Genomic DNA, 13,516 nt, shown 5'->3' on the forward strand with positions numbered 1-13,516 from the left:
TCTATCTAGGTTAAGTCTCATTATTATTTGATTTCCTATCTGGGGGAGAGTTGGGACAGAAAAATAACATGTGAGGTTGACCAGCCTTCTCACTAAGGCAACACCCACACTGAAAGGAATGATAAAAAATTGTCTAACCTCTGGTATCTACCTGTTTCAAGGGCACCAAGTTTATAGTGACTTGTAGAAATGGGGCCTCAAGACTATCTATTGGTTGAAATTTTCAAAATATGGCACTGTTTCTTGTTCCCCAGGATCAGGACTTATTGAACTACTGAAGCTAAGACCAGAACTATAGTTTGTTAGTAGAACAAGGAGGTGTCTATCCACCAGAATTATATAAGTCTTTATCAGTGGATAACCAAATGTGTGTAATGCAAATATATGATCTCCTACAACTTTCTTTTCCTTTTGGTAGGAGAGAAGTTCAGCTTTATTTGTGACTTTCAGAAACGAGCAGCTCTCTTGAAGCAGAGTTTTAGTGATTCATTTAGTGATTCTTGGGCAACTCAAAGGTCTTTCAGATAACTTTGGAGGAAGAAGAGCCTCCACACTTGGCACAATTTTTTCTTTTCCTGTGTGTGACTTTTGTTGTTTCTCAAGGTGACTAATAAGACATCTCCAGCCAGAGTCATGAAATGTTTTCGCTTGAGAAGGAACAGGGATGTTTAGTGGTCTCTAAGGCATTTAGAAACCGATACTGAATGGCTGGAAGTTAACTGGTTCTGACAGTGATTTAGAGAATATTTGGTTTCCTAGAAGAGAGGGTACTTATTTCTTTTCCTTTCCTAAGCCATCACGTGGAAGCACATATTCATCCCTATTTCTTTCACACTGTACATTCCTTTTGCTAAAAAATTACTTGATGCATGAATGAATATATATTTTTAAAAATCTGTGAAGTTTTGGCTGGGATCTAAAATTATGTCTTATGATTTTAGATCAAGTTCAAAAATTAAGCTAAGCACTCTTTTTTAAAAAGATTTTATTTATTTATTTGACACAGAGAGAGAGAGAGAGAGACAGAGCACACAAGCAGGGGAGCAACAGGCAGAGGGAAAGGGAGAAGCAGACTCCCTGCTGAGCACAGAGCCCAATGTGGGACTCGATCCCAGGATCCTGGGATCATCATCTGAGTGGAAGGCAGCTGCTTAACCGATTGAGCCACCCAGGCACCCAAGCTAAGCCCTCTTTAGGGATCCTTTATTTATATAACTTTAGATAATAATTGCATTATATATTTTATGTTTACATTATGGATTATAGTTCTATAACTACCCTTATTTAATAATCCTTACTTTTAAATAAATTAACAAAAGTTTTAAAAATTACTAAAGAGACCAAATTTTTCTTTTATTCATTTATATCTTTACTTATTCATTCACTCATTTATTTATTTCTACCAGAGCTGTTTTAGGTTCACTGTAAAACTGAGTGAAAGGTACAGAGCTTTCCAGTATATGCTCTGTCCCCACATATCACAGCCTGCTCTATCAAAGTCCTGCACAAGAGTGGTACATAAGACTCTAACCACAGACATAAACAAATCTATTAACCACAAATAAAAACACATTTTAACTTAGTTCATTTATTGTTCTTTGGCTTTTGCATGCATCAGTCCAGTTTCTGCCTCTGTTGTCACACGGCCATCTTCTCCCTGTGTGTCTGTCTCTTCTCTTCTAAGGACACAAGGCATATGGGATTAGGACCCACACTAACTCAGCATGAGCTCACCTTAACTTGGTGACATATGAAAAGATCCTCTTTCTAATTAAGGTCGCATTCCACAGGTACTGGAGGTTAAAACTTCAATATATCTTTTTGGGAGACCAGTTCTTTTCATAGAAGTTTGTTCCCTGGGCACCTGGGTGGCTCAGTTGGTTTAACATCTGTGTTCAGCTCAGGTCATGATCCCAGGCCCCTGGGATGGAGCCCTGCATTGGGTTCCCGATGCAGAAGCGCGGAGCCTCCTTCCTTCTCTGCCTCTCTCTCTCTCTTTCTCATGAATTAAACAAACAAACAAAAAACCCCAAAGCTTTGCTCTCTGGACCCCAAATATGTCCTTGGAGGTCTGGGTCTCTAAGACCTCTTCAGGCAGAGGGAGGACAGCCATGTGAAGGAGGCAGATACTGGAGTTACGCTGCCACAGCCAAGGGATATCTGGGATTACCTGAAGCTGGAAGAGGCAAAGATAGATCCACCACTGGAGACTCTGGGGGGAACGTAACCCTGACAACACCTTGACTTTGGAGTTCTAGCCTGCAGAACTATGAGAGAAAAAATTTCCGTCATTTAAACCACCTAGTTTATGGTACCTTGTGATGGCAGCCTAAGAAATAACTACATCCATGGTAGAAGAATGTGCATAGACTCTGAGATGAGAAACAGTGACCCAGACCGTCCTGATGGTGAATGGTAATCTGTGACAAACGGTATTATTTGCTCACAACTCACCCTTCCCTCCCTTCCCCTGCCCATTCTCTAGTTCATTTTGGGTGGAATATATACTTCCCTTGGTACTGAGCTTCTCCATATAACTGATTTTGGCCAATAGGGAAAGGAAAAAAAATATGCTAACTCATTTATTATATTCTTTTTCATTGAAATTTAACTTCTGGAATGATTATGCCTGGGATTCAATGAGATGGTTTTCCACATTGCACCAAATCAAGAGAAAAAGATAAGAGTAAATGGGATGCTGAGTTCTCAGAAGGAAACAATGCCTTTAAAAGAGAAAAAGAGATGACAGGAATACACCAAGAATAAAATAAAATGGTTAATTTCCTTAAAAAAACAGTGAACTTTGGCTTGACTTGGTCTTGTGTAGGGAAGAGATAAAGATCATTCTACACATTCTTTTCACACTTCTAAAGTCAGAGGATATAGATGAAATAAAAAGAAAATAGTAAACGGTGATTCAATGAGGGAGAAACTAAACAAAAACTATAATCATTTATTTTCTGCTAGTTTTGTTTCAGAAGCTAAAGAAGGGACTCATGGTTCTGAATTCTTTGACTGGAATCACCTTCCTAGCTGTCCTGGGATTTGGAAATTTTTCTTTTTGGATTTCCCATATCTTTCTCATTTAATTCTCTTCAATATGGTTTGGGAAACTATTTTTCCTGAGTTTCTGCACACAACTCTATTCTGTAGACATGATGTGCAGTGAGAAAAGGGAAAATAAATCTAATTCTCTTTTGGCAGATTTTTGATGCCTTTTAATTCTAACCTTGCTACATCTAGACGATTTGTGATTTCTTAGAGCTGTTCCTGTTAGGTTAAAAAAAATATATAGCTTACCTCACAAATATATTTTATTGTTGTTACCATCTTATCTATTACAAAACATCCTATCTCACATGAGCTGCTGAGTCACCTGTTCCTAACTAAGAGAAGAAAGCCATAAAATCGATTTTAAAATGCTGTGCTTGAAGGAAAAAAAAAGTCAAATGGCATAAGAGAAACCACCAGGGTGTATATAATAGATTAAGAGTCTCTCTCCATACCTACTTTCCTTAAAACAAATGAAATAGTACTTTCAGGATATAAAATTGATACACAAAAATCAGTTACATTTATATATGCTACCACTGAATTTCTCTTCAGAAAGAGAAATTAAGAAAACAATCTCATTTACAATTGTGTCAAAAAGAATAAAACATTTAGGAATAAATTTAATCAAGGAGGTAAAAGATCTTTACACTGAAAACTGTAAGACTTTGATGAAAGAAATTGAAGAAGACATAAATAAAAGGAAAGATATTCCATGCTCATGGTTTGAAAGAATTAATATTGTTAAAATTTCTATACTACCCAAAGTGATCTACATAGTCAATGCAATCCCTATCAAAAATCCAATGCCATTTTTCACAGAAATAGAACAAACAATCTCAAAATTTGTATGGAACCAGAAAAGACCCCAAATAGCCAAGCCAGTACTGAGAAAGAAGATCAAGCTGGAGGCATCACATCTCCTGATTTCAAACTATATTAAGATGCTATAATAGTCAAACAGTATGGAAGAGCCTGGAGATACACCCATGTATACATGGTCAATGAATTTATGCCCAAAAGCCAAGAAAATACCGGGGCAGGGGAAATAGTCTCTTTAATAAATGGCATTGAGAAGACTGAATTGCCTCTTGTAAAAAAAAAATGAAACTGGATTTCTTATGCTGTACACAAAATGAATTCACATGGATTAAAGACTTGAATATAAGACCTGACCTGAAACTGTAAAACTCCTAGAAGAAAACATAGGGCATAATCTCCTGGACATTGGTTTTAGCAATGACTTTTTGGATTTGACAACAAAAAGCTAAAGCAACAAAAGCAAATATAAACTAATGGGATTATATCAAATTAAAAAGCTTCTGTATAGCTAAAAGAGAACTATCAACAAAATGAAAAGCAGTTTACAGAATGGGAGGAAATATTTGCCAACTGCATATCTGATAAAGGGTTAACATGTAACACATTCTAAAATATGTAACACATTCACACAATAGCAAAAAATTGGATTAAAATGTGCAGAAGAACTGAATATACATTTTCCAAAGAAGACATATAAATGGTCATCAAATATGTGGGAAAGGTATTTGACCTTACTAATTATCAGGGAAATACAAATCAAAATCACAATGGGATATCACCTCATACCTGTTAAAATGGCTATCATCAAAAAGACAAAAGAGAAACGTTGGCAAGGACATGGACAAAAGAGTGCACTGTTGCTGAAAATGTAAAATGGCACAGCTACTATGGAAAAGAGTATGAAGTTTCCTAAAAAATTTTTTAAAAAAAATAGAACTATTATATAATCCAGCAATCTCACTTCTGGGTATATATCCAAAAGAAATGAAAATGAGATCTTGAAGATATATACACACTTCCATGCTTACGGTAGCATTATGCAGAATAGCCAAGATATGGAAACAACCTAAGCATCTATCAATGGATGTATGGATAAAGAAGATACAGTATATGTGCAAAATGGAGTATTATTCAGCTATGAGAAAGAAGGACACCTTGCTGTTTGTAACAAATGGATGGACCTTGAGGGCATTATGCTAAGTGAAATAAGTCAGGAAAAGAAAGACAGATACTGTATGATATCCCTTATAAGTAGAAACTAAAAAGACAAGCTCATAAAAATAGCAACTACAATTGTGGTTACCAGGATCTGGGGGATAGAGAAAAAAGAATGATCTTGGTCAAAGAGTACAAACTTCAAGTCATAAGTGATTAAATTCTGGGCATCTAATGTGCAGCATAGTGATTATAGCTAATAATACTGTATTGTATACTTGAAAGTTGCTAAGAAAGTATATTTAAAGCCTCACCACAAAAAAGAAATGGAAATTATATAACATGAGGAGGTATTAACCAATTTTATGGTGGTAACCATTCTGTAATACGTAAGTGTATCAAATCAACACATTCTAAACCTTAAATTTACACAATGTTATATGTCAACTATTCATTAAAATCAGAAAAATAATAATACAAAAACAAATGAAATACTCCTTTGGAAATTTTTTTCTTTCTCCAACAATTATTAATTAAAAAATCAAAAGATCTTGCTTAATGGATTTAAGTAAAGAAGGCTAAAGTATTCATTTAAGCATTGGTCCATGAGGAATCAATGAGATACCTTTAAATATAACCAACAGACACTTACACAAGAATATGTTGGAGAACAGTCACTTGATTAGTCATTTCCTAGTTGACAGAACATATTAATTTCAAGCACCCAATCACATCATTGCTTTACTAAACCAGTTAACCTTTGTTTTCCCACAGCTTCCCATATTGTCCATGGAAAGTGCTGTGGAAAGGCTCCCAGAGAATCAGTCCTCTGATTTTGACCCAGGGCAGAGGTAAACCAATTTTTCAAAGGGATGAGAATGTCAAAATGCTATACATTGAACAAGACGTCCTTGGTTATTATTCATTTCTTAGTAAAAAGAAAAGAAAATGCATTACACTGACTTTTTCCTGTTCCGAAACCTCGGTCCACAGACAGTGTGGGGAATGGCACGGGCCGGAGGGTAAACTGCGGGTGCGGGTATCCACACGTGGGAGATGGGAGGATTCCTGGGTACTGGGCACTTTCCAGGGTAGGCACAGGGATGGCACTCACGACAGCTGCAAAAAAAAGGTGTTGTTATTATTATTTTTTTCTTTTTTTTTTTTTTAAGATTTTATTTATTTGACAGAGATCACAAGTAGGCAGAGAGGCGGGCAGAGAGAAGAAGCAGGCTCCCTGCTGAGCAGAGAGCCTGATGTGGGGCTCGATTCCAGGACCCTGAGATCATGAACTGGGCAGAAGGCAGAGGCTTAACCTACTGAGCCACCCAGGCACCCTTATTATTATTTTTCTTAGGTAGCCACCTAACAAAGAAAAAAGGTAAGGGCTAAATTTTCACATCTTCAAACCTACAAATACTCATTATAGTATCATGTAGGTTCCCTTACTTGCCTCTCTTTCCACAGTCTCTTTCTTTCTTTCTTTCTTTCTTTCTTTCTTTCTTTTTCTTTTTCTTTTTTTTTTTTTTTTTTTTAATTTATTTGACAGACAGAGATTACAAGTAGGCAGAGAGGCAGGGAGAGAGAGAGGAGGATGCAGGCTCCCCGCTGAGCAGAGAGCCCAATGTGGGGCTCCATCCCAGGACTCTAAGATCATGACCTGAACCAAAGGCAGAGGCTTTAACCCACTGAGCCACCCAGACGCCCCAACACTGTCTCTTTCTTACTCTAAAAAAGACAGCTGCCTCGGGGCACCTGGGTGGCTCAGTGGGTTAAGGCCTCTGCCTTCGGCTCGGGTCATGATCTCGGGGTCCTGGGATCGAGCCCTGCGTCGGGCTCTCTGCTTAGCGGGGAGCCTGCTTCCTCCTCTCTCTGCCTGCCTCTCTGCCTACTTGTGATCTCTCTCTGTCAAATAAATAAATAAAATCTTTAAAAAGAAAAAAAAAAGACAGCGGCCTCTTCCAGCACCTTACTACAGAGCATTACCCTGAGATTTCAAACTTCCCACAGTTTCAAAGAAAGAAACAATGAATCGAGCCACTGCAAAGCCACATTAAGGCTCTCTGATTTTTGTTTTGTTTTGTTTCCTTTTTGCCTTTTTCTCTTTCCTAAGCAAGAACTGTGGCATTAGAATATGTTGCGTTATTTAGAAAATGAGTATGTGGTGTAAAGTGAGCAATGGAAATAGGAATTTTCTGTTACTTCCATGAAAGAATGTAATGCTCTTGAGAGAGAGTCTGGAGAGAAAAAAGCAATAATCATATTTAAGATTCTTATTTAAATAATCATATTTGAGATTTTTATTTAAATGGGAAGAAAATGCCTTTGAACAGCAAAAGCAGTACAATTTAGTGACACATTAATTTAAATATAACTAAATGTTGTCTAGGAATACCAAACAGTTTTTAGTGGTACTGGCTTAAACCCACAGATCAATATCTTACATAATATTTCCTAGGTGTATTGAGCATTATTCAATATCTATTAAACTATGTCACATTATAAAATATTGATTCTGATTGCAGTCACTCTTCATCTTACATCATCTCATAAAATGTTTAGAATTCCCTACTTTTAACAAAAAATACAATCTAAACTAGATACTAGAAAGATCTTCAGCAGTATATTTCTATTATATCAATAAAGTTAGTTCTATTATATGCATTATTTTTATTTAATTACACTGTAATGTCAATTACTGGAGTTCAACATGCATGAGCACGCTCATTTACCACAGGAGAACCTTTCTTTTTATCATATTACTCTTACATAAGTAACTTCATGATCATTGATACGGATTATATTGCATTATTTTAAATTAGAAACAACATGTAGATTTAAAAATATTTTGTCTAACTTAAAATGAAGATTCATTACATTAAACATAAACACTTCAAATCAAAAGGGCTGCTTCTAGTAAAATAGCTTTTGAAATTGCATTCTGGAATTTATTTTTCAGTGTATTTATAATACTCCTTGAAATATATGTTAACATGTTTATTTGAATTGAAAAATTGAAAAAAAGTATTGGTTTCACAATAAGGACTAACTTTTAAGTAGGTTAAAGGATGGGTATTTTCCATGAAATGAATATAAACTATATAGATTTTAAGAGAATAAAAACATTTTTCAAAAAATTATATTGGTAACAGTATATTGAAAGTGATGCTTCAATATTTCCAATCCTGTCATAATACATGGTATTATATGAAGTACTTCGTGGAAAAAATTTGCAGATGTATTCTATAATTATTCTGTAAATCTTGGTGAAGTTTCTTATAGATGTACCTCTTAAAAATGAGAAAGCAAATAACTTGAATGAGTAACAAATACTTATGAAAGTCAGGCAGTTTCTAAAATTTTTACTTCCAGCATAACTGGAGGACAATATCATATAATATTTCATAATATTGAGATATTATGAAAAATAACTTCAGATGAGAGTTCACAGTATGATTCTGGAATGTAATTTGGAGGTTCAAATCACTGAGTGCTATAAATATCTCATTGTTGTAACACTCACCCACACATATATACAAACAAAGTTTCTCAGTGTTTAGGTGAATAAAACGCTGGAATAGAATTGATGCAAAAAGTACATTCATCCACAAATGTATGCAATAATTGTACAGAAAAAGCCTCATTTGTGTCATTAAGTGATAGAATGCTAATAAAAATCTTACTTTATACACAATTGTACAGAAATACTAATTGTAATGTTAACCCTAAAGAAAAAAACCTCAGCAGTTAAACCTAAGCTTATGCTCACATAAGTTTATAATAATAAACAAATAATTTCAGCTTATTAAAATATAATATTGCAAAGAAATAAGAATAATGATCAACAAGAGACACAAAGACAGATTATATTTGCGTATTATTCTGTTGGGAGAATGAATTGTAGATACCAGTTCAAGGAGAAACATGTGTACATTTTTCTGTTTTTTTTTTTTAAGTCCACCAACTTTTTTTTTTTTTTTTTAAGATTTTATTTATTTGACAAAGAGAGAAAGACAGCAAGAGAGGGGAAGTAGGAGGGGGGAAGCAAGCTTCCGGATGAGCAGGGGTCCCAATGTGGGGCTTGATCCCAGGACCCTGGGATCATGACCTGAGCCAGAGGCAGACGCTTAACAACTGAGCCCACCCAGGTACTCCAAATTTTTCTCTGTTAAAGAGAAGCTTCCTCATATATTTTGTAAATAGATGATGGTGGATATCAAATTGCTATGGTATTTCTGTGCATTTAGATTTATGTAAAAGAGTAGTATACTAAAGAAATTACATCCTTCACAGATATTTATAACAAAGTGTTTTAAATGTTAAATTAGGGGAACCTGGGTGGCTCAGTGGGTTAAAGCCTCTGCCTTCGGCTCAGGTCATGATCTCAGAGTCCTGGGATCCAGCCCCGCATCAGGCACTCTGATCAGCAGGGAGCCTGCTTCCTCCTCTCTCTCTGCCTGCCTCTGCCTGCTTGTGATCTCTCTGTCAAATAAATAAATAAAATCTTTAAATGTTAAATTAAAAATTCTTGAGGTGTTACAAAGTTTTCTAAATTATTTTTGGGAAGAGTTGAATGAAAATTTGAAAATAAGTGGTATATAGCACAATGTCTTTAAAGATATTTTATAAAGAGTAAATTGTGGGTAAACAAACACATGGACAGACTCCAGAAAAAAGGAAAAGAAAAAAAAAGATGACAAGGAAAATTATAAAAAGAATCAGAGACTCAAGCCAGATATTAGCTAAAATGATTATAAATCTCTTAAAGAAAGAGGTTATAATTTTGTAGTCTTGCTATCTCTCACAGTACAGGGCTAGAGATACTCTATATTTTTCAAGTGAGTTAATAAGAAGGATTTTCTAGAAGTAATATTTCGAAATCTGTCATTTTAACCCACTGGAGACTATTGAAGTGGTTTGATATATTATTTAGTTTCCTGGGGTGTACAGTTGCTATAGTAATAATAGTAATAAGAGTAATAATAATGGACTTGAATACATTTGTAAATAAGAGCCATATGATAACATAATGTCTATATTCAGGAAACTTAAACTCTCAGTCTCTCAAGGCAGTCAATTTAATGATTTTACCCATCTTACTGATCAAATGGGATCACTGCATAGTCATTAATGTTGATTGCCAGATTGTAAAGCTGTTTCTGGGTTGACAATTTTTACTCATAAATAAATGTGACAATGATAGTTTCCCTTAGATATAGAAGGCATCCACTCCACAAATTGTGCACATTTCCTTATCAATATTATTATGTGAACATAACCAATATTTTATAATACATTTAGAAAAAGAATTTCATAAATATCTCCTTGGAGTTGGAGTTGAATAAACTTGAATAGAAAAACAAAATAATTTGTCAAGCCACAGAATATAAAATCAGAGAACTAAGAGAAGCCAAGAGACTAAGTTTATATTGCAGTTCCAAGTCTTTCATTATGGAAGAAAGGAATTTTCCTTTCTAGTTTTTGCATTTTCACTACTGACCTGGGTATAAATGGCTCGCAAATAATAAAAGTTCTTTAAAAAATAATATACCTATTGTATGTTTCTGGATCTCAACAATTCACATTGTTCTGTTCCCTAGCATGAAATAGAATAGTCTGTATTCCAAAGCATTGGTTTTGAAGTATTTTGATTCATGATTCATTTCTGAAAGGGCACAGAAGTCTGCACCTACTTAGAAGATGGTTGTTGCAGAAATCATCATTCTAAAGTAAGCTGGATACAACACTATGTACTGAAATGCCGTTTGGTATTTTTCTCCTACATGTCAGGGTTGAGAGCCAGAAACACACACACACACACACACACACACACACATATTCTCTCTCTCTCTCCCTCCCTCACACATTCAAAAGCATTCACTGCACTGCTATGTTTATGTAAAACAACTCAGAAACCGATATCATCAAGAATTTTCAATAAATCTCTGCTCTGTGGTCAAATATGACAAGAAATCTGCTCTGACACAGCTTGCTGACAATTGAATTTATATCTCACACTGATGCACAAAGATTTTTCAAGTAGAAATTCCCTCACTGAATTACTTAGCTCTTTGAATGGGGCATATGGATACTGGAAAGCTTTTACAACATTCTTAAAAATGTGGATACTAAATACAATCTACAGGAAATCTAAAGTAGAGATTTTTTTTTTTAAGCTACAATTTTAAGAAATAAAGCCCTCTGTAGGTATTTCTCAACATGGTACTTGACAGAGTTGAGAGATGTGTTGAGGAGAAGAGGTAGAAAAATTAAAGATAAAATTTTGAAGTGAAAAGAATTTAACTGAAATGATTTCTCATTCTACCTCTCCTTACTATGTCTTTTCTGTGATGATATATATAACATCCGGACTCTTCGGAAATTTAGTGTCTACTGCCTTTGATAAATATTTTCATCTCCTTCACATTTTCAGGTGTTCTTTAACAAATAGTCATGGAATATCCATGAACTCCACCGATATCCTCATACTGCCCTTAGGAAATGTATGAATATTCACAAATGTGTGCTCTGTAGTTATCTCAACATTGTGGTAAAGAGCCCAAGCACTGAAGTCAAACTACCTGGGTTCATGATCTAGTGACAACCAAGATCTGAGATGCCTGCGATAGAGTCCCACTGCATGGTATTCACACCCTTGTGGAGTTCCCTGACACATTTCACCAGGGTTGGTCTGGTGACCAATGGAATGCAGCACAAATGCAGAAGAAACTCCACTTTTCAAAATCAGGTTAACAAAGAAGATACACAAATGGCCAACAGACACATGGAAAATGCTCAGTATTACTTGGCATCAGGGAAATACAAATCAAAACCACAATAAGATACCACAGTGCACTATCACATCACATCACATCACATCACATCACATCACATCACATCAGTCAGAATGGCTAAAATGAACAACTCAAGAAACAACAAATGTTGGTGAGGTTGCAGAGAAACTGATGTACTGTTGGTGGGAATGCAAACTGATGCAGCCACTCTAGAAAACACTATGGGGATGCCACAGAAAGTTAAAAATAGAGCTACCTTATTACCCAACAATTGCACTACTAAGTATTTATTGAAAGGATACAAACATAGTGATCTGAAACAGCTCCTGCACCCCAATGTTTATAGCAGCAATGTCCATAATAGCCAAAATATGGAAAGAACCTAGATGTCCATCAACACATGAATGGTTAGAGAAGATGTGGTATATCTACAATGGAATATTACTCAGCCATCAAAAAGAATGAAATCTTGCCATTTGCAACAAAGTGGATGGAACCAGAGGGTATTATGCTAAGTGAAATAAGTCAGCCAGAGAAAGACAAATACCATACGATTTTACTCCCAAGTGGAATTTAAGAAGCAAAACAGATGGACACTGGAGAAAGGAAGGAAAAATAAAATAAGATGAAAACAGAGGGAGGCAAACCATAAGAGACTCTTAATTATAGGAAACAAACTGAGGGTTGCTGGAGGGGAGGTGTGTGGAATGATGGGGTAACTGGGTGAGGGCGTTAAGGAGGGTACTTGAAGTAATGAGCACTGGGTGTTATATGCAACGGACGAATCACTAAATTCTACCTCTGAAACTAATAATGCAGTCTATGTTAATTAAATTGAATTTAAATTAAAAAGTAAAAAAAAAACCTTTGTTCTCTGAACAATGACATTGTTATATGAAAGCATTCATTAAAATTGGTTTTCTGATATGAAATAAAAGACATAAAAAGTAAAAGATTGTCTCCCCTTACTCTTATATTTTTTTTTAAAGATTTTATTTATTTACTTGTCTCAGAGAGAGAGCACAAGCAGAAGAAAGGGAAGGGCAGAGGAAGAGGGAGAAGCAGGGAGCCTGATGCAGAACTTGATCCCAGGACCCTGGGATCATGACCTGAACCAAAGGCAGATGCTTAATCAACTGAGCCACCCAGACACCCTTAAATGGTAGGTTTTAACTCAAATTTGAACCTGAGCGAAATGTGATGCTAAGATTTTTGAGATTGGACAGGAAAATTCTTCCCCGGCAGGGGTAAATAACTGAAATTACGATTATAAAACAAAATCTAGGTTGGTAGAATTACCAGATTTTTGTTCTGTCCTTCATGAGCTAAGGGAAGGCCTCGTTTATTTAGACCTTGTCAGCCCGGAGATGAGGTGTGATGTGGAAGTGACCAGACTACTGTCCCCACAGGGTGGCCATGAGGATGTACCAAGATCAGAGGGAGGACACTGTGAACAGGGGACTTGGAAACCTTTAGTGGATCCTACAGCCTTGCTCCCTTCTGTCTGACCTTTTTCAACTGAGATTTTCTTCAACAAGTTATGGCTAGAAGTCTGGAAATCTGAAATAGTAAACATTCAAGTGTACATGTTGATACCATGAGCATCAGACAGAAGATGAGACCACAGGAAAGGGAGCCTCTGATCTGGGTCTGAAGGAATTCTTTGAGATGAGCTTGAATCACCACACTGGTCC

At 35.8% G+C, this 13,516-nt stretch overlaps 1 protein-coding gene across 3 annotated transcripts in view; it reads right to left on the minus strand.

Annotated features, from left to right (window-relative positions):
- The window catches only part of DCC (DCC netrin 1 receptor), a 1,178,115-nt gene that overhangs the window by 38,284 nt on the left and 1,126,315 nt on the right, over positions 1-13,516 (minus strand). For all 3 annotated transcript variants that reach the window (XM_047697659.1, XM_047697658.1, XM_047697660.1), the window contains one exon: positions 5,992-6,147. In XM_047697659.1, coding sequence (XP_047553615.1) covers positions 5,992-6,147 — 156 coding nt within the window. The remainder of the gene's footprint in view (positions 1-5,991; positions 6,148-13,516) is intronic.

This window comes from Lutra lutra, chromosome 12 (assembly GCF_902655055.1).
Source record: "Lutra lutra chromosome 12, mLutLut1.2, whole genome shotgun sequence".
Lineage (NCBI taxonomy): Eukaryota > Metazoa > Chordata > Mammalia > Carnivora > Mustelidae > Lutra > Lutra lutra.